The sequence below is a fragment of the Neofelis nebulosa genome, chromosome 18, assembly GCF_028018385.1.
Source record: "Neofelis nebulosa isolate mNeoNeb1 chromosome 18, mNeoNeb1.pri, whole genome shotgun sequence".
NCBI lineage: Eukaryota > Metazoa > Chordata > Mammalia > Carnivora > Felidae > Neofelis > Neofelis nebulosa.
Genome location: NC_080799.1, coordinates 43150267 through 43174312, shown reverse-complemented (window position 1 = coordinate 43174312; position 24046 = coordinate 43150267). Strand labels below are relative to the sequence as shown.

Below are 24046 nucleotides of genomic sequence, written 5' to 3'. Positions count from 1 at the left end.
TGTTGTTTAATCTTAGAAAAGTCTCCTGCCCAGAAGCTGCTGGCACTGTGCTTTGTGTCTCGGGTGGAAGGGGGTGAGGATGGTCTGGTGATGGAGAAGAGACCTCAACAGAACCAGGCCTCCACACTCGTGGCCTGAAGGAGTCCTTGGGTGAAAAAGATGGCTGCTCAGCGGGTGTGGGACAGCCTGCATGTGTCCCCAGCCCTGTGAGTCCCACCAGCCACATCCCCACCCCAGGGGCCGAGGGGAGACTGGCCCCAAGGGCAGTGAATTGCTCTGCCAGCCTTAGTGGGGCCGCTCCAGAGAGGAGGGCAGAAGAACGTGGACTTAGGTGCACTGAGCCGGGGCTTTCCTGGCAGGGCAACCCAGAGGGTAAGGGAGCAGGGGGCAGCCAAGTGTGGAGGAAGTTTGAGGAGGGAGCGCATGTCTAGTGTTGGGAAGACCGGGAGGGCTGTGCTTGCCTAGGGCTTTTGCAGGGAGACCTCTCTGCTCCAAAAACAGAAGGCTTTTGGACGATGCAAGCTAAAGAAGGTGGGGGTGTTAGGAAATTTATTCTTAACTTTTTCTGTTAGTTTTTTTCTTTAAGTGTATTTCCTTCAGATTGTTTAAGTTTACTTGAAGCTATCAAAATAGCCTCCAAGGAAACATTTTTTTAAAACTTAGTTTTTAAAATTTTATTTTAGAGAGGGGCTGGGTAGAGGGGCAGGGGTGGGGAGAGAGAGAATCCTAAGCAGGCTCCATACTCAGTGTGAAGTATGATCAGGGCCTCATTCCCACGACCCTGGGATAGGCATCATGACCTGAGCTGAAATCAAGAGTCAGACATTCAACTGACTAGCCAACCAGGTGCCCCACAAAAAGCTTTTTTTTTTTTTTAAATGTATTTTAATTTATTTTTTATTTTTGATAGACCAAGCAGGGCAGGGGCAGAGAGAGAGGGAGAGAGAAAATCCCAAGCAGGCTCCGCACTGTCAACCTAGAGCCCAATGTAGGGCTTGAACTCACAAACCATGAGATCATGACCTGAGCTAAAATCAAGAGTTGGATGCTTAACTGACTGAGTCACCCAGGCACCCCGATAAACTTGGGGTGCCTGGCTGGCCCAGTTGGTCGAGCATGTGACTCTCGATCTCGGGGTTGTGAGCTCAAGCCCCACACAGGATGTAGAGATTACTTAAAAATAAGATCTTTAAAAATAAATAAATAAACTAAAGTTGATTTTGGGGTAATTTTAGATATATAGAAAAGTTGTGAAAAACACAGAGTTCCCATAAAACCCATCATCCCACCTCCCTTAATGTTAACATTTTTACAGCATATCACTTCTGTCAAACTCAGAAATGAATGTTGGTGCCACACTCTGAACTGCAGACCTGTTGGGGTTTCATCAGTCCTCCCCCCCACCCCCCCCGCCCCCACTCCCCACCACTGTCCTCCTTTTCTATGATCCCATCCAGGAGCCACGTTCATTTAGTCGTTTCCTTTATTTCCTTTGGTCTAGGACAGATTCTCGTTGCATCCAGTTTTTCATGAACTTGATGCTTTAGTAGAGTATTGGTCAAGTATTTTGTAGCCTGTCCCTCAGTTTGGTTTTGTCTGATGTTTTTGGTGATGACACTGGAGTTATCGGATCTGGAAGAATCCCACAGAGGTGGGGTTGTCTCTAGTGCATCCTGTCAGGGGTCCACGTGCCTTATTACTGGTGAGACAAAACAGGATTAGGTCTTAATGACTGGAATTAGGTCTATGGCCCTGCTCTGCTCTCTGTTACTTGTTATTTTGTCATAGGATGACCACAGTATTTCTATTTTTTTTAATATTTTACATATTTTTGAGAGAGAGTGCAAGTGAGGGTGGGGCAGAGAGCGGGGGACAGAGGATGCAAAGTAGTTTCTGCACTGACAGAACAGAGCCCGGCACGGGGCTTGAACTCATGAACCGTGAGATTGTGACTTGAGCCAAAGTCGGACGCTCAGCCGACTGAGCCACCCAGGTGCCCCCACAGTATTTCTGTTTTGGAAGGCGCTGTCATACTCACCCAGTTGGATACTCCTGAGTTCCACGTGAAGATACCTGGGACCCGCAGGGCTTCTAACTTAACACACTGGATCAGAGCTGGCATGGGGTCCAGGTACCTACTTGTTTCGACTGCTTTCTGGTAACATGAACACTTCTGGGATAGCACAGGGACAGAGATGTTCCCAGGTACGGAGTGAACCCGAATGCCCTGATAGAACTTGTTTCGAATCCGGTCCAGGCCCCTGCCCCTCTGGAGTATTTGGAGTCGGTGATCCACTGGGCATTTGCCACGGTCTGCTCAGGTCCTCTGTGCCCAGTCCCTTCCTGCTCTCTTTGCAGGCAAGAGGATGGAGTTATATGTCACCTGGCCCTTGTGAAAATTAGGTGGTCAGCTTTGATTCGTTCTCTTCTGGCTTTTTTCCTTTCCTTTTTAAAAAAAAAATTTTTTTAACGGTTTTTATTTATTTTTGAGACAGGGAGAGACAGAGCATGAACAGGGGAGGGTCAGAGAGAGGGAGACACAGAATCTGAAGCAGGCTCCAGGCTCCGAGCTGTCAGCACAGAGCCCGCCGCGCGGCTCAAACTCACGGACCGCGAGACCATGACCTGAGCGGAAGTCGGCCGCTTAACCGACTGAGCCACCCAGGCGCCCCTGGCTTTTTTCCTTTCTGGTGAAGCTGCCGTTGTTCATTGTCTGAAGACTTTGCCTTGAGTCGCAGTCTAACTTGTGGGCTGTTCTTTGGGGCTTGTAGAGTGAATCCAGAGCAGAGTTTGGAGTGTTTTTCTAGCCTGGAACTCCGAGGATAAACATTTTCGGAAAATCGTGGATTTCATTTTTTTCTCCTCCCATCTACACACGGCAAATACAAGACCTTTATGAAGATAAGAATTGGTAGGAAGAGAGAACAGGGCAGGGGTCTAAGGGAAAGCACTTCAAAGAAAATGATGGTGACAGCCCCCGGCCACAGTCAGATAGACCTCAGGGTGTCGAGGGCCCGCCCTGGGGCTGGGGCCAGTCTCGGGAGGTGTGCGGAAGGTGCGCGTCAGGTGGGCAGAGTTGGCTAAGACAAGGTGAAATACAGACTGGTGTGCCTGCGCACCCTTCTTGCCATATTTCTCCTTCTCTTGTTTCTGGCAACTGCCTCTAAATGGGTGGTTGGAGGAGGTGTAGATGAATGTCGTGCTAGACAAAATAGATCTTTCCCCGCGTGCCGATGGTGGTGTGCAGCTCTGCTGTGGCATTTAGCCGTTAACACTGGGACACAGTGTCTCTGGGTCTCGCTTGGCCGTTATTGTTCCCAGTAAGAAACTCTTCATTCAAATTTTGCAGATACGGAGTCCAGGAAGGGAGGGCAGCTGCTTATAGTGCCTTTTCAGTTGTCAGGAGAGGAGGCATCCTCAGTTAGAGATCGCTGTCTCTTCTGCTGATGCAAACCACACAAGTGTTTACCACTGGATGGGTGTTCCTGCTAGGTGACATTTATTCATGTGGCCAGTGGCATTTTGGGGGCTGGTTTTGTTTTTGTTTTTGTTTTTTCCTATTTCAAGGAGAGAGAACCTTCCGAGGATTAAAGATCCCAAGTCTGACCACAATCTGGCATTTTCCTTACAGGATGATGTGTTAGAGTTACTAGAACAGTTATCCATGTCCCCGTGCTTTATATGTTTATGTGTGGGAAACACTGATGGAAGGCAAAACCAGGACATTTTTAGGAACTGTGGGAAGTTTCTGTGTTGGTCCCTTTACTGCTCTCAGGAATCTTGTGCCTCGCCAGGGGAGATGTTCACTTGGCGGTGCATGAGCTGTGGGCCGGCAGGACAGAGTGCAGCACTGTCCACACTAAGGTTGAAGGGCACAGGGGGAGGAGAGGGCACAGCTAGCTGGATCAGATATGTGGGAGGCACTGAGGGTCCCCAGCCCAGCAGAACGGAGAAGAGGGGAATTCTGGAGGAGAGGGATTGGTAGGGCATTGGAAGTGCCCATATGCTGTAGATTTTTTTTAACTTTTGACTTTTTAGTCTTGGAGGCCATGGGAGGTTTCCTCGAAGGAGATGGTGTCGACCTGGTAGCTGGAGAGTGGGAAAGAGGAGGCCCCCAGCATTTGGCTCCCCTGGGTAGGACAGCGAACAGCTGGGTGCCTCCTGGCCTTTAGGGCATCATGAGGTAACCTTTTGATCAAGTTAGGTATCACTCAGATTTCCAGCCTAGATGATGGCGAAAACGTGTGTTGAATAAACTTAATTCCCAGCAAGAGGTTCATGTTTAAGTGTTATATAATTAATGTGCCTTTAGGTTAGAAACCCAGTCTTTTTAGTTGTCAACTTTAATATGTTGAGTTATTAATTTTTAGCAAAACAGAAGGCAAGAGTGTGTTATTGTTTTGTGACTAATAGTAAAGCTTTTAATGCATATTCATTTTAGATTTTATCCAAGGTTATTTGGCTGTGAAATGAAATCTTAAGTATATGATTAGACTAATTGTCTTTGAAATGTTGCTGTTTTTCTGATACAGCTCCAGAGTGGCAATCTTGAAAAGCGGAAATATGATTTCCATGGTGAACCTCCCCACCCCGGTAGTTAATGGTTTCTCCCTCCCACATAGGATCTGTGTCTGAAAGATAGGAGTTTACTCATCTCATTAGCAAAAACTCATTACACATCCTGAGTCCTTGATGTGAATGAATGAGCTGGTGAACCTAGAAGGAAGTTCAAAGGGTCTGTTGGTCCCATGTGGTATCATCAGTGTCCATTGAGGACTTGAGCCTAACGTGGGATATGGTAGTGATTACTCAGCACACCTCAGGAAGAGCCTGCCAGGTGAGGGCCCCACTTATCTGGCTCACATGGAATATCAGCATCTGAGACGCCTGTTGCTAAGTGGGGTGGGATTTGAATATGGTTTCACTGCTGGGTGTGTAACGGTCGCCAAGGACCTGCCTTGTGCCTCAGCATCCCCCATCTTTAAAAAAAAAAAAAAAAAAAATGGATGTGGGCGGTCCTCACCCTGAGTTGTTTTGGGGACTAACCAGTTGTTTTGGGGACTAACCGTGGTAATATGCATAAAATGGTCAGAGGAGCACATAGCAAACAGTAAGCACTTAACAAATGTTATCGTTTATAGAAGTACAGAAAAATGGCATTTCATTATTTTTATCTTAATGGTATTTAATTTTTTTTTTTAAACGTTTATTTTTGAGACAGAGACAGACAGAGCATGAATGGGGGAGGGGCAGAGAGAGGGAGACACAGAATTGGAAGCAGGCTCCAGGCTCTGAGCTGTCAGCCCAGAGCCTGACACGGGGCTCGAACTCACGGACTGCAAGATCGTGACCTGAGCTGAAGTCGGACGCTTAACCGACTGAGCCACCCAGGCGCCCCTATCTTAATGGTATTTAAAGTTGTATCTGTAAAGGCTATGTGTAATTATTTGGAGAATTCAAAGAATGAACACACAAACAGACTTGCATGTGTCCACCTTGCTTTAAACATAGGGAATTCACCAGGTTTTTGGAAGCCCTCTGAGTGGCCCTCCTGATTGTAATCTCATGCCCAGCGGTCCAGAGGTAACTGACATCCTGATGTTCATGTTAATCAAGTTAATGGTGTGTGAAGTATGCCTTTAGGCAGTTCCAAAGTGCAGGAAGCAAGCGGAGCTTCTGTGTCCATGAAAAGATTCTGTATTTCATAACCTGTGGTGACGTATGTACAGCGTTAACAGTGAAGATACAGGTTAGTGAGATTCGGAGACCGTGTTGGCCGAGTCCTGCCATCTGTGAAGCCTGAAGGCTAGACTTCAGGTGGATGGCAGCCCCGACCTTGTGTCCCTCTACCTGCCTCGCCTGCTTCTTGCTCGGTGAGAGGCTCCAAGGGACTGAAGGACACAGTGGGAAGACAGATAAGTGGCCACCCTCAGGGATCACCCACTGAATGCTTCTCCCTTCCCTTTCTGCCCTTTCTCCACCCTATTCTGTGGAACAGTAGAAACAGTCATACTCCGGTCTTTCTTGAGAGCCAGGCAGCTGACCACGTGGAGCTTCAGCTGGTCAGTGTGGTTCCACACTGGTTAGCACAAGCTGTGTTTTGCTTTGTGTCATGCTGCACAAGAGCTTGGTGACCACTTGTCTTACGTGAGCCGGCCCCCTGTCTGCCTGAGGTTGAAGACCTGTGTGGCCTGCGGAGCATGTGGCACAGTGTGTGTTGTGAGCTCAGGAAGACAGACACCTGGCCCCCAGAGTCCCCTCCTGCCACCTTAGGCAGCAGCCACGTGAGCCACGACACACCTCACAGAGTGCTTCCTGCACTTGTCTGTTACAGGCGCTCAGCAGCCCTCAAGAGGTGGGTGAATGTTATCAACCTCATTTTATTATTAAAAAAATTTTTTTTGAAAATAGCTTGCTTATTTATTTATTTAAAAATAATGTTTGTTTATTTTTGAGGGGGGGAGTGTGAGCAGGGGAGGGGCAGAGAGAGAGGGAGACAGGATCCCAAGCCGGCTCTGCTGTCAGTGCAGAGCCTGACTTGGGGCTCAGACTCATGAACCTGAGCCGAAATCAAGAGTCAGACACTCAGATACTGAGCCACTCAGGCCCCCTGGTTTTTTGTTTTTTGTTTTTTGTTTTTTTTTTTTTTAATATTTGTTTTGAGAAAGAGAGGGAGAGGAGAAGTGCATGTGAGGGGAGGGACAGAGAGAGGAGAGAGAGAGAATCTCAAACAAGGTCTGTGCTGTCAGCACAGAGCCCAACACGGGGCTGGATCCTCTGAACCATGAGATCATGACCTGAGCCAAAATCCACAGACACCTAACTATGCCACCTAGACACCCCCAACCTCATTTTACAGAAGAGTAAATTATGGCTCAGAGTGTGTGGCTTACCCATGGTTATCCCTGGTTTCAGCTAAGTCACAGATCTAGAACTTGGGTCCACAATTTTGCTACTCCACCACGGTTTGTTCCTCTTGGTGGAAGTAGGGGGTGGGCGGCAGCAGTGGTTTCTGGGCCTGATTCTGGGCTTTGTGGAACCTCCTGGGGTGAGAGGACGTTTTTACAGTGAGCCTGGTTGATGTGAGAGCAGGGTTCCTTTGGGGATGAGCTGGCGGGGTTGGTGGCAGTTTCCCACCCCTGGTTATGCAGGGAGCTAGAGGGAGGTGTCCCCACTGTGTCCTGCATTGGCTGTGCCTGTCTCAGTGTGTTCCAGGGCTCCAGAGCACACTCTGCCCAGGCGGCATTTAAAGACCACTTAGCTTTTTGAGTTTGGGATCCTCTCCCAAGGAAAAGTTGCCGGCTGGAGCCTTAAACCACATGGCTGCCTCTTGACCATGTAAGAGCCTGATTTTATTTTTATTTTTAAAAAATGGTTTTTTTAATGTTTTTATTTTATTTTTGAGAGAGAGAGAGAGACATAGTGAGAGCAGGGGAGGGGCAGAGAGAGATAGAATCTGAAGCAGGCTCCAGTCAGCGCAGAGCCTGACTTGGGGCTTGAAGTCACAGACTGCAAGATCATGACCTGAGCCGAAGTCAGACGCCCAACTGACTGAGCCACCCAGGCACCCCAGAAGGGCCTGATTTTGATCTTGGTTTCTCTCACAGTGTGTTTGGGGGCTCAACCTCCCTGTATCATTTTGTTTGCCTCAGAGTTAGAATCGGACCTTCTAGTACAGTGTATATTTAGTTCAGTTTTACTCAGATACATAAACCACACATTTGGAAAGGGGATGGGCTTCGTTTTTGTCTCCAAAGGCTTATTTTATGATCTGATGGCCCTTGGAATGGAAACCTCTCCTCTGTTATTTAATTGTAGAAGTGTTTTTAGTGCACTCCCTCTGAGTTGGCTGGTGTGCTTTGTGTAGATTAACTCATTAAATCCTCACAGCAAGCCTGGGAGGTCTGGTCTCCTTATTCCTAGCTGTGAGGTAGAGTCTGAGCCACAGAGAGGAGACGTAACTTGTTCAAGGTAAGACAGCCAATGAGGAGCAGGGCTGGGATCCGAACCTGCAGAGTGAGAGTTCTAACCGTTTCGTGCTAATTCTTCACTCGTGCTTGTAGCTTTTGTCTGTCTGTCCGAGGCCGAGACTAGTTCACAGGCAAAAGGTGTAGGCAGTTTAGTAACTAACGATTAAGCTTTCCGATATTTATTCCTGTGATATCAAGGAATTAGATTCTTCCTCAGTATGTTTGTAGAAATGTAAGAAACCCTTAAGAGCCAAGGCATTCTTAAAGAACCTAGTTGTGATTGCTCAGAGAGGGAGTGTGTAGTCCCCCTGCTGTGAATCTGGTGCAGAGCCATGGCCTTCCCCTCAAGGGCGAAGACTTTCTCATCACACCAACCCTGAGTGCAGCCTCAGACTCCCCAAGCTCCTTCTTTGTGAAATCCTTGTTTAATTTGCATTTTATCCTTCCTGAAGAGATAAGATGGGGAGAAATTTCTGGAGGGATCTGAGGAATGGCAGCCATTCATTCCTCTTCCTGCAGATCCCACTCCTCTGCCTCCTGGCATCCACGCAGGTGCTGTCTCCTTTTCTCCTAGTCCCCAGGGTTCAGGTAGGATTGGGCTCTTGGTAGGTGCTCAGTGAATGTCTGTTAGCGGGATGAGTGGATAAATCACTCCGCATTGTGAAATGTTTTAAAGCACATTTTCAAACAAAAAGAAGAAAAATCATGTCTCCCATCCTAGTTCTTCGAAGCACTCTGAGCAAGAAAGCTGCTCTGCAGCCGTGCCTTATCCCCTGTGTAGACGCAGGAGCCCTGGGAGTAGCTGTGGCTTCTCCCCAGAGGCTGGCAGGAGCCTCCTGTGGCCTGGTGAGCTCGCTCACTCCTGCCTGCACTTTCCCACCTGCCCAGTAGGGTACTGTCTTGCCACCAGGTGATAACTGACTGTGAGATGTGCTTTAAAAATATGTGGCTCTGTGTTTTATTTATTTTTTTTTTTTAAATTTTTTTTTTCAACGTTTTTTTTTATTTATTTTTGGGACAGAGAGAGACAGAGCATGAACGGGGGAGGGGCAGAGGGAGAGGGAGACACAGAATCGGAAACAGGCTCCAGGCTCTGAGCCATCGGCCCAGAGCCTGACGCGGGGCTCGAACTCACGGACCGCGAGATCGTGACCTGGCTGAAGTCGGACGCTTAACCGACTGCGCCACCCAGGCGCCCCAAGGCTCTGTGTTTTAAAAATCAGCTTCCAGGGGCGCCTGGGTGGTGCAATCGGTTAAGCGTCCGACTTCAGCCAGGTCACGATCTCGCGGTCCGTGAGTTCGAGCCCCGCGTCAGGCTCTGGGCTGATGGCTCGGAGCCTGGAGCCTGTTTCCGATTCTGTCTCCCTCTCTCTCTGCCCCTCCCCCGTTCATGCTCTGTCTCTCCCTGTCCCAAAAATAAATTAAAAAAAAAAAAAAAAAAGTTGAAAAAAAATTAAAAAAAAAAAAAATCAGCTTCCAGGGGTGCCTGCCTGGCTCAGTTGGTGGAGCATGTAATTCTTGATTTTGAGGTTGCGAATTCAGGCCCCATGTTAGGTGTAGAGGGTACTTAAAAATAAAATCTTAAAAAAAAAATTAAAAAAAAAAAAGCTTTCATCTACCTGGCAGTTGGTTTCCTAAGGGTTAGTGAAGCTGTCTTGTCTGGTGCATGAGACTTGGTGGGAGGTGGGAAAGAAATCTGTGGGTCATTTGTTTTCCTTTGCCATGAGTTTTTTTGTGTTTTAATCCCTGTGTTAAAAATGTTTGTTATATTTAGTGGTTTTATTTTTTTTTTCAACTTTTTTTTTTTTCAACTTTTTTTTTTTTTTTTTTTTTTGGGACAGAGAAAGCCAGAGCATGAACGGGGGAGGGGCAGAGAGAGAGGGAGACACAGAATCGGAAACAGGCTCCAGGCTCCGAGCCATCGGCCCAGAGCCTGACGCAGGGCTCGAACTCACGGACCGTGAGATCGTGACCTGGCTGAAGTCGGACGCTTAACCGACTGCGCCATCCAGGCGCCCCTATATTTAGTGGTTTTAAATGGTGGATACTGGGTATTTTGATGTTGATATTTTCCTTAACTCTTAGTGGGTGACCAGTGTACTGTGCATTTCAGTTGAGCCTTAATATGTTTTTGGTGGATATGAAAATGTAACTTGATCTCAAATTAATTCTCCCTTGAAAGTTTCTACTTCTGAGAGGGGACTGTCGAACTCGATGCTCATGGGGTCAAAGAAGTTGAAACTCTTTTAAGTTTTTATTTACAAATTGTGTGAAACAAGTTGAAGTCCACAGAAAATGCCCAGTTCACAAATGGACTGTATTCTTACAAGTTCAGTTGGAATCAACTGTATAAGACTCAGGCTTGTCTTCCTGTCAGAGCCACTCCTGCGAAGGGCTGGTTGTGGTCCCTGCTCCGAGAGGTGAGGTGAGCACAGCAGGTGGCACTTGTACGTAGATTCTCCCTCCACACCGATGTGGACAGAAAGAGATTCTTGCTGAGGGGGGAGGGGGGACATGGTGATACCCTATTCCAGAGGCTCCAAAGGTGCCGGATGTCAGTGGCACTGATTTCCCATAGCCAAGTTCGATCGAGAACAGCCGTCTTTCCTTGTTCTTGTGAGAGCTGTGCCCCGGACACATCTCCCACATTTCTCAGCAGTGAAGCAGGTACAGAACCTTGTCCTGGCCAGCCACACGGGAGGAAGGAGAGAGAAACATACAGGGGGATCTCCTTCTGGGGGGGGGGGCATTGATGGGGTGCTGTACCGGGAAGTGGGGGAAGAAGGGTGAGGGCTGGAGACGGCCGGGGCGGGGGGTGCTGCTGACGGGAAAGGAGCAGCCTTGGCCAGCCGGGGGTGGGGGGAAGGACAGCTGCTGGTGTGAAGCTGGCGACCGTCCTCGGGTGTGAGGGGCTTGGATTTGGGGTATGTGCACGTGTATGTAGGAAAGGCGAGCAGTCGTAACTCTCGTGGTGACGTGGTGGCTGCAGGGCCAGGCAGAGGGTCATGTTCTTGAGAACTTCTCTTGTGCTCAGCTCCATTTTATTAGGTGGGATGGAGATGGTGGACAGTCGTAACTAGGGTTTTGTTGCTTTAAATATGTTCAGGGGCGCCTGGGTGGCTCGGTCGGTTAAGCGGCCGACTTCGGCTCAGGTCATGATCTCGCGGTCCGTGAGTTCGAGCCCCGCATCGGGCTCTGGGCTGACGGCTCTGAGCCTGGAGCCTGTTTCAGATTCTGTGTCTCCCTCTCTCTGACCCTCCCTTGTTCATGCTTTGTCTCTCCCGGTCTCAAAAATAAATGAAAGGTTAAAAAAAAAAAATTAAAAAAAAATATGTTCAGAGATTTCAATTTCAGAAGCTATTGAGTAACCCAAACTATTTACTTACCACAATTTTGGGTCATCAGGTGGGTGGCAAGCTGACTGGGTTGTGCTGAGAGGGAATGAGTCACCCGCAGGTCCTGGGTCACTTGGGATCCCTGGGGGCTGTGCTGCTTCCACAGTGCACAGGGCAGGCAGGCTGCAAAGGGCACCTTGGGACGAGACCCCACCCCGCGGGGTCGCCAGTCGGCAAGTGTCCTCCAGATTGTGGCCGACAGTCTCAGTGCCGTTTATGTTGCTTAAGTACCACCTCAAGATGTTTTTAAAAAAATCAGCTCCTTCGAATAAACATTTGGACTTCTCACACTTGGAAGAAGGCTTTTCTCTTAGGTTTTTCACTGTGCAATTGATGCTTAAATACTTTAAAGAGTAATGTTGTGGCTGTCTTTCTTAACTCCAGAAGTAAAATTATTTGTTAAAACATACGCACGCCAGTGAGTTACGGCTATGGCAAGAGAAAGCACGGGCATTCACTTGACCCTACAAACCTCTCCGTCACGGAGGGGCCCTGAGAGCTGGTCTTGCACTGAGGTGCTCTGTTAGCCTGCAGTGGCTGAGGCAGGAAGGAAATTACAGAATTCCACAAAGGGGGAAGGTTGCCCCTGACAGGTTTCTGTGTCATGGTGCCCATAATTGCCGGAGCAGAGAAAACCACCAGGGCAGCAATGGCCCGGTGGCCAGCATCTTGGAGCCCAGGCCTGGTGATAGGAGGGAATAAATAGCCCTGGCTAGGCTAGTGTCACACTCTGGTTCAGGACATACTTGGGCCCTTATGGCCAGCCCCGTTTCTCAGGATCCCACTCCTGTGGTTTGAGGCACCCAGAGGGTACCAGAAGTGATCCCAGAAGGGACGTTTCAGGGCCATTGAGGTCCCTGCCTGACACTGAGGAGTTCTGTCTGGAGATGGCCCATACTGTGGGTCACACTAGACTGTTGAGTCTAGAGATGCTCTTAGGACCTTTGCACTGGCCAGTCCTCTGCTGGGAAGGCTCTCCCAGATTTCTTTGGGGCTTTCCCCTTCTTGCATCTTTGCTTAGGTGTCACTTTCCCATTCAGGGTTTCTGTGTTTGAATTTGCACATCCCACAAGTACTCACATCAAATACAACTACCACAAACTACTCCGTTTCCTTCCTGGCTGTATTTTTCTCATGGTAATTATCACCATCTGACACTGTGATGCTTACTTGTTGTTTGCATTTTGGGGTATCCATGTGCCATATCAGAATGTCGCTTTCTTAAGGGTATAGGCTTAGCCTCGTTCTTTGTTGTGCCTCCAGTGTCTAGAGCAGTACGTGGCACGTAGCAGGTACTCCGTGAACCTGTGCTGATGAAGTGGATAAAGCAGTGTGCACCCGAGGGTGCTGCATTTGACTGAAATCATTGAAGCTGCTGTGAGGCCCTGCCGTTTGACTTAAAGCATGTGACATTGTGACGGCCAAGCAGGTGTGTGTGTTTGTGTGTGTATGTGTCTGTCTGTCTCGTGGCGTCTGTTATTGCTGTCTCACAAATCCAGAGTCCTTTCTCTGCTTCATTTGGATGTTGAATCTGCTGTATTTTGAATCTGAAACATTAGGGGAAAGTGAAACTTTAAAATGTGCGATGCATGTTTAGCTATTATATTTTATTTTCTTCACGTGAATATTTCCTTCCCTGCCGAGCAGCACCATCTAAGCTGCCATCACTGTCCCCTGAACAGTGCTGCAACCCTCCACTGGAGGCCACTCCCAGCACCTGAGGGTACTCTCTTCATCAAGCCTCTTGCCCACTCATGCTTCAGCCCCACAGTAGCCAGAAGTCTGCTTTGTACCCCTAGTACTTGTCTGCTCTGTCCTGGCCACCTCACAGCTTTAGCCAGCCGCTTTTGTAAATGACATCAGGCCTGTTGCCTGTTTGGATGTCACTTCCTAAGGGCAGGGACCATGTCTGCCGATGGCCGTGTCCCTGGACCCTTGCTAGGACAGTGGTAATGTTTATTGAGTAATTGGGTTAATAATGTAGTTTATTTCGTTTAAGAAACTCTGATGAGCAAAATGAGTGTGTAATATTCCTATGAAGTGACAGAGAACCTGTGGTTTGGGAGAGTAGGATGTGCTTACGAGAGTATGCCCAGTGACCTGAGTTGTCTGCACAGGGTGGGTTCAAGGTCTTGTTGTTCCCCTTACCCTCCCAGGACTGTGGGCAGGAGTTGCTGGATGTGCTTTAGGCTGCAGCAAAAGACAGAATCAACCTGCTGCACCGGGAGGAGGTGAAGGGGCTGCAGAGGCTGGGGTGGGGAGAACATTGGGGTTCCGGGAGTTCGAGGTAGAGGGGGTGGTGGTTTTAAGCAGGTGTTGCCCGCTGGTTTGTGTGTAGGCACTTGGCGTCCTCTCCCTGTCCCCTCTCAGCCTGGCCCCGGGGCCACTCCCCAACCTCCTGCATCTCCAGAGCAAGCACTCTGTTTCTGTCTCTTTACTGTGGCAAAGCCTTCTACCTCAATACCTGCCAAGCCAGAGCAGGCCTGGCTCAGCTCAGGCTCCAGAGCATTCTGCACCTGTCCAGAGCTTGCTGACGGTTTTAGCCAGCCGCCAACAACAAAGTAAGACAACTAGCTAATTTATATTAATTTATACTAACGTGTGTGTGTGTCTCTAAAGGAGAGGCTTATTAACTCCTTCAAACCTCTCATTGGAATTGTGCTTTGGGGCAGGGTGAACTTGCCAGTAAAGGTAAGAGTGTCAGGTGCATTAGTGTTTACAGGTGGGAAAAACCTGGGCTCAACTTTTATCTTGTAACAGGTTCTGTGACATGTATACAGAACACAGTGTTTGTCTACCAAGACCTCAGTCCCAGACCACCTGCAGGTACAGTGCTAAGAATACTGTGTGTGGGGTTATCTTAAGTCTTAATTCCCCTTTACCTGTTGTCTCTGGGGGCTCCTTCCAAGAGAGGTGATTCCCTGCGGGAACAGTCACTCCGGGACACACTGAGAGGCTGCAGGTCTAGCGTGCTCAGCTGCTTCTCCCCTCATGTGCCAGTTCCGGCTGGATGTGTCTCATTTTGCATTGGCTTGCTTTACCGTGGAATAAACAGGGTGTTCTTTACAGCAATCAAAGTGGGCTCCTAGCTGTGTTTTTCATCCAGCTCCAAGTTGAGAGTTTGCTTCATTAGTTTAAAAAAAACATCTTAAATCAGAGAAATTATTGAGTATAATCTTACAGCAAGCGAAATGTCAAAGGCTGGCATTTGGAAACAGCATTGTCAAGCAGAGTTCCAGCCAAAACCTGCGTGTTGGCCCGCTGAGCCTAGAGCCATGGAGAAACCGAGTAAGAAAGCCAGGGCTTGCGCCCCTGTGGTGCCCAGGCCCGGGCCCTGCTGCTGCTGTTGGAGTGGCTGACTCCTTCCCGAGAGCATGCGCTGTGCAGAGACATTTCACGTTTGGCCATCTCTGCCGGGTTGATGTTCTTACCCTCTTGGGAGTTGAATGTGGGTCTGGCTGCTAAGGGAGTGGGGTATTAGCTCCCCCCATTAGGGGTGTGCCCGCTCCCTTCTGACTGTCTCCTCCCGCTCCTGCAGCAGCCACTTGCCCCGCTTCCCTGCACTGTGCTGGGCTCTGGAGGGCTGGCAGCACATTTGTGGGGTGCTTTCTTCTGCTCCAGTCTGATCCTTCTCAGTGTGAATCCACACCGTGGTTGGGAGAAAGCCTCGTCAGCACTGCCATGTATACTGTTTAGGTCATGGGAGTTTCGTATTGTTTCCCAAACACGGCATTAGGGTTTTTTTTGTTTTTTTTTTTGTTTTTAACGTTTGTTTATTTTGAGAGAAAAAGAGAGCATGGTACATGCAGGAAGGGCAGAGAGAGAGAGAGAGAGAGAGAGAGAGAGAGAGAGAGAGAGACTAGCTCAAGCAGGCTCCATGCTCAGTGCAGAGCCTGACCCAGGGCTTGATCCCACGACTGGGGAGATCATGACCTAAGCTGAAGTCGAGTCTTACGCTCAGCTGACTGAGCCAGGCACCCTGCATTAGGGTTTTTTAACATGTCTTTTTCAACCTGGGGATACCTGTCACTCTCCCTGATCCCAGCTTCCTGTGCTCATACTTCCCTCTCACTCCTGCTCTAAGCGGTGGCTGCAGGACCTTGTTGCACACAGGGCCTGCACTAGCGCTGAGTGCTTTCAGGGTGGTCACTGAACACTTGGTGAGGTTCTTCCTGGGAAAGGGAGCATTGAGTCTATCAGGATAGAGCAGGACTTGTCACCCAGGAACTGTTGCCACTCAGACCTGATTATTCTTTGTTGTGTTCTGTCCTCTTCGTTGTGGGATGTTTATAGCATCTCTGCACCTACCTACTAGATGCCAGTACCACTTTTCTCCCTCTCCCAGTTATGGCATCACAAATGCCTCCAGGCATTGCTAGGGGTCCCTCGGGGCGCAGAATCATCCTAGTTGAGAACCACTGGGATGGAATATGTATCAGTGGCCCCAGACTTCCTAAAGACTGGGAGCTCATGGTGGTGGGCTCCCTTCTGGCGGGCTGTGCTTAAGTATGGCCCTGGCAACTCCTAGAATGAGCCCCACTGGGGCAGCCACGGGATCGAGGCCGTTGCCCGTTCTCCCGTTCACTTCTTGTGGCTAGGAAACATGCATTCATTTCCTAGAACATCTGGGCCGACCAGGTGTTTTTGACGCTCGGTTGCTGCAGTATCAGGCTTGAAGTCCCCTACATCAAGCGTGTGGCACGGAGTGGCACATCTCACGTTGAAATTCTGCAGGGAAAGTGGCTGCTCTGCAGGTCCCATCTCTGGAGCTGTTTTCTGTCCAGATCGTGTCTCACTCTGCCACCCCCAGCAAACACCACCAGTAACATCCAACACACACACCTCCGGACTTTCAGATCTGTTCTCATGGCACCTGCTGTCTCCTCTCGCACCTGCTCAGGTGGCCTGGGGATTTTCGGTGGCACTTAATATCCTCACATGCGGATGGATGGCGGAGAGGAAGTAAGCAGGTTTCATCCGGCATGGTGCTCTACTTCCTTCCTCAGCAGTGCCTGGCCAGGTCTGTCATGGGGTCTGTAGGGTCAGGCCCCTGTCTGTCAAGACAGCCCATCAGCTTGCAGCACGGTGCACGGGTTAGCCAGCAGCCTGCCACAGAGCCTCACAGCGGATGAAGGTGCGTGCCAAGGGCTGCCAAGTCGGGTGGGGCCTGCCCCTGGGGATGGCCTGGCTGAGTGGGGTCTGATATAAACTCATGCTTTCCAGGGGATGACAGTGCCCTCCTTTGAGGATCTGTTCTGGAAGCTTTTTTAACAATCACAGAAACCACTCTGATGAAAGTTCTCAGGAACACATGCTTGTAACCAGAGTCTTGTCTGACTTAACCTGGTAGTTGTTTTGGGGGGACTGCTGTCCACGGGCTGGATGTTTGCTGAGTTTGCCCTCAGGAAGTCTGAGCTGAAGAGTGCTCTTCTTGGTAAGTGCTCTGCAGCCAGCCTCCCAGGGTCTTTGATATCAGGGTCCTTTGTCCCCAGCATAGCTAGTTTGATGGGGAACTGTCACACCCAGGTCTTCAGTGCCCCTTATTTTTTGTGGTCGTGGGCACCTGCTGCCTGAGCTGCCCGCCCTCCCAGGCTTCGCCGCTGACCCTTCGGAAACTCTTCACTGACCTTGGGTGTTGTTTTACCGCACCTCCCAGGGTGAAGGTTCTGCCTACTGGGAAGAAGCCCTGGGCTATCCCCCGGCCGTGTTCCAAACCACGTGACAGATGTGTCTGTGCCTTTGCCAGAAATGTCATTGAGTCCAGAAGGTGTTGGTATACAATTACATTTTTCCAGGTCCATGAATCAGCCTGTCATACTTTGTTCTTCACGAATGTCATGTTTGAGGAGTGCCTGGGTGGCTCCATCGGTTAAGCGTCCCACTTTGGCTCGGGTCATGATCTCGCGGTTTGTGAGCTCAAGCCCAGCATCAGGCTCTGTGCTGACAGCTCAGAGTCTGGATTCTCTTTCAGATTCTGTGTCTCCCTTTCTGTCTCTGCCCCTCCCCTGCTTGCACTCTGTCTCTGTCTCTCAAAAATAAACATTAAAAAAAAAATAATGTTTGAGATTTTAGTCACTATTTCACTTGTCAGTTTTGAATTAAAAGCACTGTTTGCCACTTTCTTGGGCGTGTCTCCTGTTGTTTCCTTGAGTCTTGCTTGACAGGAGCCTGGGCACACAGGTGAATTTAGGTGAAGCCACGTTGATCTGATTGACACACTTTCTGGGACAGGTGCAGGGGTGGGGCGGCCATGACGGAGACAGGCGGAAGTCCCCGCTCCCCTGCCCCATAGGGCAGTGGTGGCTGCTCAGCAGACCTGTGGCCGGATCAGTTCACAGCACTGCTGTGATGCCCAGGGCTGTGCTGTTTGAAGTGCTAGCTCCTTCCCACTTCCGTCCCTTTCGTGTGCCCCTTAGGTCACGCAGTCTGGCTGCTCCTCTGTACCAGGCCTGAGGGTCTGCACCCAGGATGACCCAAGGAGCATGTGACCTTGGTTGTGTCTGGGAGTCCCATGAATCCCCAGGGCTCCGTGTGCACAGCCCTCACTCGAAGTATCGCTAGCCTGGCTTGTGAGGACAGTCCAGGCCTGTCCTAGTTCTCGATAGGCCTTAGCATGGTGACCATGATTCTTCCCCACGAACTGCCCCTGAGGACAGAGAAGTTCCTGCTAATCTCCAAGGGAAGCTACTGGATTTGATATGCTTCTGTTATATGCTTTGCTCATAGGGACAAACCATTAAGGGGCTGACTGAACCCCAGAGCTTGGTCCAGTCGTTGGTGCTTCTTGTGAGATGGAGTATTTACGAAATGTGTAAAGCACACTTGGCTTACTGTCAAGCTGTGGAGCGTTGGAAACAGCAAGTTGCCATAAATAAATGGTGCTACCAGTCTAGCTAGAGGACCTATACTGCTGGTCCCATTTGTACCATGTACTGCATTTAAAAAATCCATTTCTCGGAGCGCCTGGATGGCTCGGTTGGTTAAGCATCTGACTTTTTTTGTGTTTTGAGAGGGAGAGAGCGCTTACGAGAAGTGCAGAGAGAGGGAATACTAGGCAGGCTCTGCACCATCAGTGCAGAGCTGATGTAGGGCTTGCACTCACAAACCATGAGATCATGACCTAAGTGGGAGTCAGACGCTAACCCGACTGAGCCACCCAGGCTCCCCAAGCGTCTGACTCTTGATGTTGGCTCAGGTCATGATCTCTTGGTTCATGAGATTGAACCCTGCATTGGGCCCTGCACTGACAGCATGGAGCCTGCTTGGGATTGTCTCTCTCCCTCTCTCTGTCTCAAAATAAATAATATTTAAAGAAGAAGTAAGCTCTACTTGCCCAACATGGGGCTTGAATTCATGAACAGCAGTTACGTATTCCACCAGCTGAGTCAGCCAGGCATCCCAATGGTTAGCTTTTTTTTTTTTTTTTTTTAACCAGTCAAGTATTTTTAATTTTTTAAAATGTTTATCTATCTTGGAGAGAGAGGGAGAGACAGAGCATAAGCAGGGGAGGGGCAGAGAGAGAGGGAGACATAGAGCCAAAGTCAGACCGACTGAGCCACCCAGGCACCCTACCAATAAAAGATTTTTTTAAGACTTTTTTTTTTTTTTAATGTTTATTTGTTTTTGAGATACAGAGACAGAATGTGAGCAGGGGAGGGGCACAGAGAGAGAGAGGGAGAGGGAGACATAGAATATGAAGCAGGCTCCATGGTCCAAGCTGTCAGCACAGAGCCCGATGCGGGGCTCGAACTCATGAACCGTGAGATAATGACCTGAGCCGAAGTTGGATGCTTAACTGACTGAGCCACCCTGGTGCCCCTAAAGTGTTTTTTAATTAAGACATGGGCGTTGTGTTTTTAGACATAACGCTACTACCACTTAATATATTGTCTCCAGTAGAGTGTAACTATAACTTTTATATGTACCGGGAAGCCAAAAAGTTTGAATCTCTTTATCGTGATATTCGCTCCACTGCAGTGGTCCGAACCTGAACCTTCAACATCCTAAGGTAGGCCTGCACCTTGCCTGCAGTTCTAATGCTCAACAGACCTGTACGTGAAAGAAGCCTGCCTCCTCCCTGCTATGGTGCAGCCCCGGCGGTGATGGGGCCTCCTTGTCTGGGAGCTGGGGTCTGGTGTGTGTGTGTGTGTCTGACCTGGACTGAGCCAGCCTTCCTGGGGCTGGTCTGCTGCATAGAGAGGGGCTCATGCGGCCCTGTGGGGCCTGCCCAGGCTCCTGCCTCTTCTTGCCATCCGCTCTTCCCTTCTCTGTATCTGTGCTCATTATGTCTGGGGTGCAGGACGTCCTGTCTAGTCTGGTTTTTGACTTTATGGGTTTGGTGCATTTCAAAAGGAGCTTCTCCTTCAGCTCTCTTCTTGTGGTGGCTGAGCTGTCATCCGCTGCGAAGTCTTGGTTACTGTGCCCACCTGTCCGTCCTGTTTGTGGCGTACTTTCTCTAGGATTGTGGCTTCTTCATAGTTCCCTGTCTCCCTTCGCTGTTTAAAAGGAGAGGAAATGTTTGTCTATCCTTTATGAACAAACATAATACAAGAAACAGAGCTCTCTATGGCCACGCTGCTCCCTTAGTTATTCAGATATATGAAATTAAGTGTTCAATCGTATGCATCCTGCTTTTATAGTTATAGCATTGATACACTTATCACCTGTGTGTATCCTTACAGGCTCATGTTTTTTCCCCAGTTTGGGAATATTCTGATATCCTGTACTTATCTCTTTTTAGGGTTTACAGGGTCACAGCTTGGCTAGTGACAGTCCCTCCAGGCCAGCTTCCCCCCCACCTTACTACCACAGACACATGTGAAGACCTCCTTTTCAGACATAGCAAGGGATTCCAGTACCATATATATGTTTTTTAATGTTTATATTTATTTATTTATTTTTGAGACAGCACAAGCAGGGCAGGGGCAGAGAGAGAGAGTGAGACACAGAATCCGAAGCAGGCTCCAGTCTCTGAGCTGTCAGCACAGAGCCCGACGCGGGGCTCGAACTCACAAACCACGAGACCTTGACCTGAGCCAAAGTTGGACGCTTAACTGACTGAGCCACCCAGGCGCCCCAGATTCCAGTACCATATTGATTGATTCTCTTTTTTCTGTTCTAAGATATGGAGTTAAGTGCTGTCCTGAGTTCTTTTAACGGGGAGTACTACTAGAAATAAATCTGGGTGCTCTGGGTTTGTTTTGTGGTATTCTACAACAGTCTGGTGGTGGAGAGGCTAATGATGTCACTGCTAGAACACTTTAGAGCCAGAGAAAGAGAATTCTTTTTATGGTTGTGGGTAGACTTGGTTGTTTTTCTGAAACTCTCTAATCCTTTCGTAATGCCTACCTAAGTTTTTAACTATTTTTACTCCCTTCTCCTTAGTATTTCTTTGTATCTCATTGACAGCTGTTCTGTCATTGCTTTCTTGCTGGATTACCAAATTGCTTTCCAAAAGCATGATAACCTCATCGTGGGCTCACTAGTGCCAGCTGCAGTTACAGGAGTGCTCTTGTTTTGGCCTGGCCTGGCCAGCACTTGCTGTTTGTGTGTGTTGTAAATATATTTAATCATTGTTATTACCTGTTTTTTCATCTTCCAACCTCTCCCCTAATTAAAAACGTACAGTGCTATCTTTGGTTGCTTTCATTTGTCTTTGAATACTACATGTATTTACATCTCTTGGTTCCTTGAGTTTTCTTGGTGATTAGTAGATTTGATGACTAATAGTCTTGATGATGAATAGATTTGAATGAGTTCTTGTGTATAAATAAATGCAGTCATATGTAATACAACTGCTTAAAATTTTTTTTTAACGTTTATTTATTTTTGAGAGAGAGAGAGAGATAGAGCATGAGTGGGGGAGTAGAGCAGAGAGAGAAGAAGACACAGAATCCAAAGCAGGTTCCAAGCTCCGAGCTGTCAGCACAGACCCCGACGCGGGGCTTGAACTCACAGACTGTGAGATCATGACCTGAGCTGAAGTCTGACGTTTAACTGACTGAGCCACCCAGGCGCCCCTGTAATACAACTGTTTTTAACAACTTATTGAGATATAATTCATATACCATACAATCACCTTTTTAAATAATTCAGTGGGTTTTAGTGTATTCACAAGGTTACACAGCCATCATCACTATCTAGTTCCAGAATGTTTGGGTTTTTTTTTTAACGTTTATTTATTATTGAGAGACAGAGAGACACAGAGCATGAGCAGGGGAGAGGGCAGAGTGAGAGGGGGAGACACAGAATCCGAAGCCATCAGCACAGAGCCCGATGCGGAGCTCAAACTCACAAACTGCAAGATCATGACCTGAACTGAAGTTGGTTGCCCAGCCAACTGAACCACCCAGGTGCCCCTAGTTCCAGAATGTTTTTGTCACAGAGCCTTTAGCAGCCACTCTCTGTTGCCCCCCCCCCCCCCCCACCATCCCTGACGACCACTTATCTGCTTTCTGTCTATGGATATGCTCGTTCTGGACATTTCATGGAAATGGAATCCCACAGTATGTGGCCTTTTGTGTCTGGCCTTTTTCACTTGGCATCATGGTTTTCTGTTCATTTTTGTTGTAGCATGTGTCAGCTCTTCCTCTTTATGACTGAGTAATACTCCATATTTTTTAAAAAGTTTATTAGAGAGAGAGCACGCATGAGCAGGGGAGGGGCAGAAGGAGAGGGAGAGAGAAAATTCCAAGTAGGCTCTGCACTGACAGTGACACTGTCAGTGCAGAGCCCATCTTGTGGCTCAGACTCACGAACCAAGAGATCATGACCTGAGCTGAAATCTGTCACTTAACGGATTCCGTCACTTAACCATCCAGGCGCCCCGACGTTGAATAATTTTTAAAATGTTAAATTTTTGAATTTGCTTAGATAATTTAAAAACAGAACACTTTAACTGGTTTGGAGGTAAGTTTGGTGTGGAGTGTGCAATTGGGCTCAAAATAAGATATTTTCTAAATTGTGTTTTGTTTTTTAATGTTTATTTTTGAGAGAGAGAGCAGGAGAGTGAGCAGGGAAGGGGCAGAAAAGAGAGGGAGACAGAGAATCTCAAGCAGGCTCCATGCTGCCAGTGCAGAGCCTAATACATGGCTCGATCCTATGAACCCTGGGATCATGACCTGAGCTGAAATCAAGAGTTGGGACACTCAGTGAACTGAGCCACTGAGGTGCCCCAGATATTTTCCAAATTGTTAACCAATTATTCAACTTCTGTATTTTTGAGAAGCTTATATATTTATTTTTATCAACTGTAAATTGTTTTTTGTAGTTGATGGTTCTTGGACTCTTCTTTCCACGAGGTTATGCTTCCATGTTCTAGGACTGCTAGGTTAAAATTCTATTCATTTGTGGGATGCAGTGTTAAGGCTGTCTATTTGTTCAAGTCCTAATTGAATGCCTTCTGTGTATGCAGCCTTGTATGAGGTGCGGGTGGGTGAGTAGGCAGGGAGTTCTGGGATGGGGACACTGTGGTCAGAGAGTTTGGACTGACTTCCTCTGTGGATGGGTTGGCTGCAGGTGTTGTTTAGGCTTGGCAGTGATGGGAAGGCCGACTGGCTTCAGTGGTGTGTGTGTGGCGGGGGGGTCGTTCGACATTCACTCCACCCTGAGGGAGGGGGATGATGGTGGACAGGTGCTGGATGGTGGGGTTGGTGGGCATGCAGGTCAAGGGTGGGGGCTGGGATCTGAGCAGGGAAGGGCCTTGGGAGAGGAGGGCAGTGGCCTGAACCCTGCGGCCGAATTCAGATGGCTTATCCTGTACTTGGCGGTATTTGTGTTTCAACAACGTCAGCGCGTCACTTCACATGTTTAGAAAAAGCGAGCTGCTTGGAGTCTTACCATTTTTTCCTGTGCCCACCAGTATGACACCGTTCCTATTCAGTCCAGCGTGGTGTTATGTTCTTGCCCGTCCCCATCAATGGTGAGGACCCAGACTGAGTCCGGCTCGGCCCCTGGCATTCCCAGTGGTGGTAGCAGACAGGGCTCCACCATGGACAGCACCGCGGCTGAGTCCCGATCGAGCGCCAACTCGCTGCAGCACACCACACAGCCACCGCCGCAGCCTCGGAAGAAACGGCCCGAAGACTTCAAATTTGGGAAAATTCTTGGTGAAGGCTCTTTCTCAACAGTGAGTACATGCCACCCTCGGGGGTTCAGCTCCTGTTGTGAAGGTGATTTGGGGGCTGGCTAACGCCAAGTGGGTCACATGGTTAAAATATCTAAGCCGTGATTTTGTGCATGAAAGCTTTGAAAGGTATCTTTCGATCTTTCTATTTTTTTTCTTTTAATGTTTCTTTTATTTTTGAGAGCGAGAGGGGGAGAGAGCATGTGAGTGGGGAGGGGCAGAGAGACAGGCAGACAGGTTTCCAAGCAGGCTCCAGGGCTTGAGCCCAGCAACTGTAAGATTATGACCTGAGCTGAAATCAAGAGTTGGATGCTCAACTAAGTGACTGAGCCACCCAGGTGCCCCTGTTTTGTTTTGTTTTGTTTTGTTTTTTTTAATGCAGTTAATTTTTATCCTAATTTTTATTCTGATTCTAATTTTTTTTTTTTTTCAATGTTTTTTATTTATTTTTGGGACAGAGAGAGACAGAGCATGAACGGGGGAGGGGCAGAGAGAGGGAGACACAGAGTCGGAAACAGGCTCCAGGCTCCGAGCCATCAGCCCAGAGCCTGACGCGG

General features: G+C 48.6%; 1 protein-coding gene across 7 annotated transcripts in view; it reads left to right on the top strand.

The window, feature by feature from the left end:
* PDPK1 (3-phosphoinositide dependent protein kinase 1) overlaps positions 1–24046 on the top strand; it is an 81996-nt gene that overhangs the window by 14278 nt on the left and 43672 nt on the right. For 4 of the 7 annotated variants that reach the window (XM_058711939.1, XM_058711940.1, XM_058711938.1 and 1 more), the window contains exon 2: positions 23226–23492. In XM_058711939.1, coding sequence (XP_058567922.1) covers positions 23283–23492 — 210 coding nt within the window. In that variant the 5' untranslated portion in view covers positions 23226–23282. Of the gene's footprint in view, positions 1–16; positions 207–21816; positions 21871–23225; positions 23493–24046 lie in introns of those variants that run through there. The other 3 variants (XM_058711941.1, XM_058711942.1, XM_058711936.1) reach the window with 2 other exon arrangements.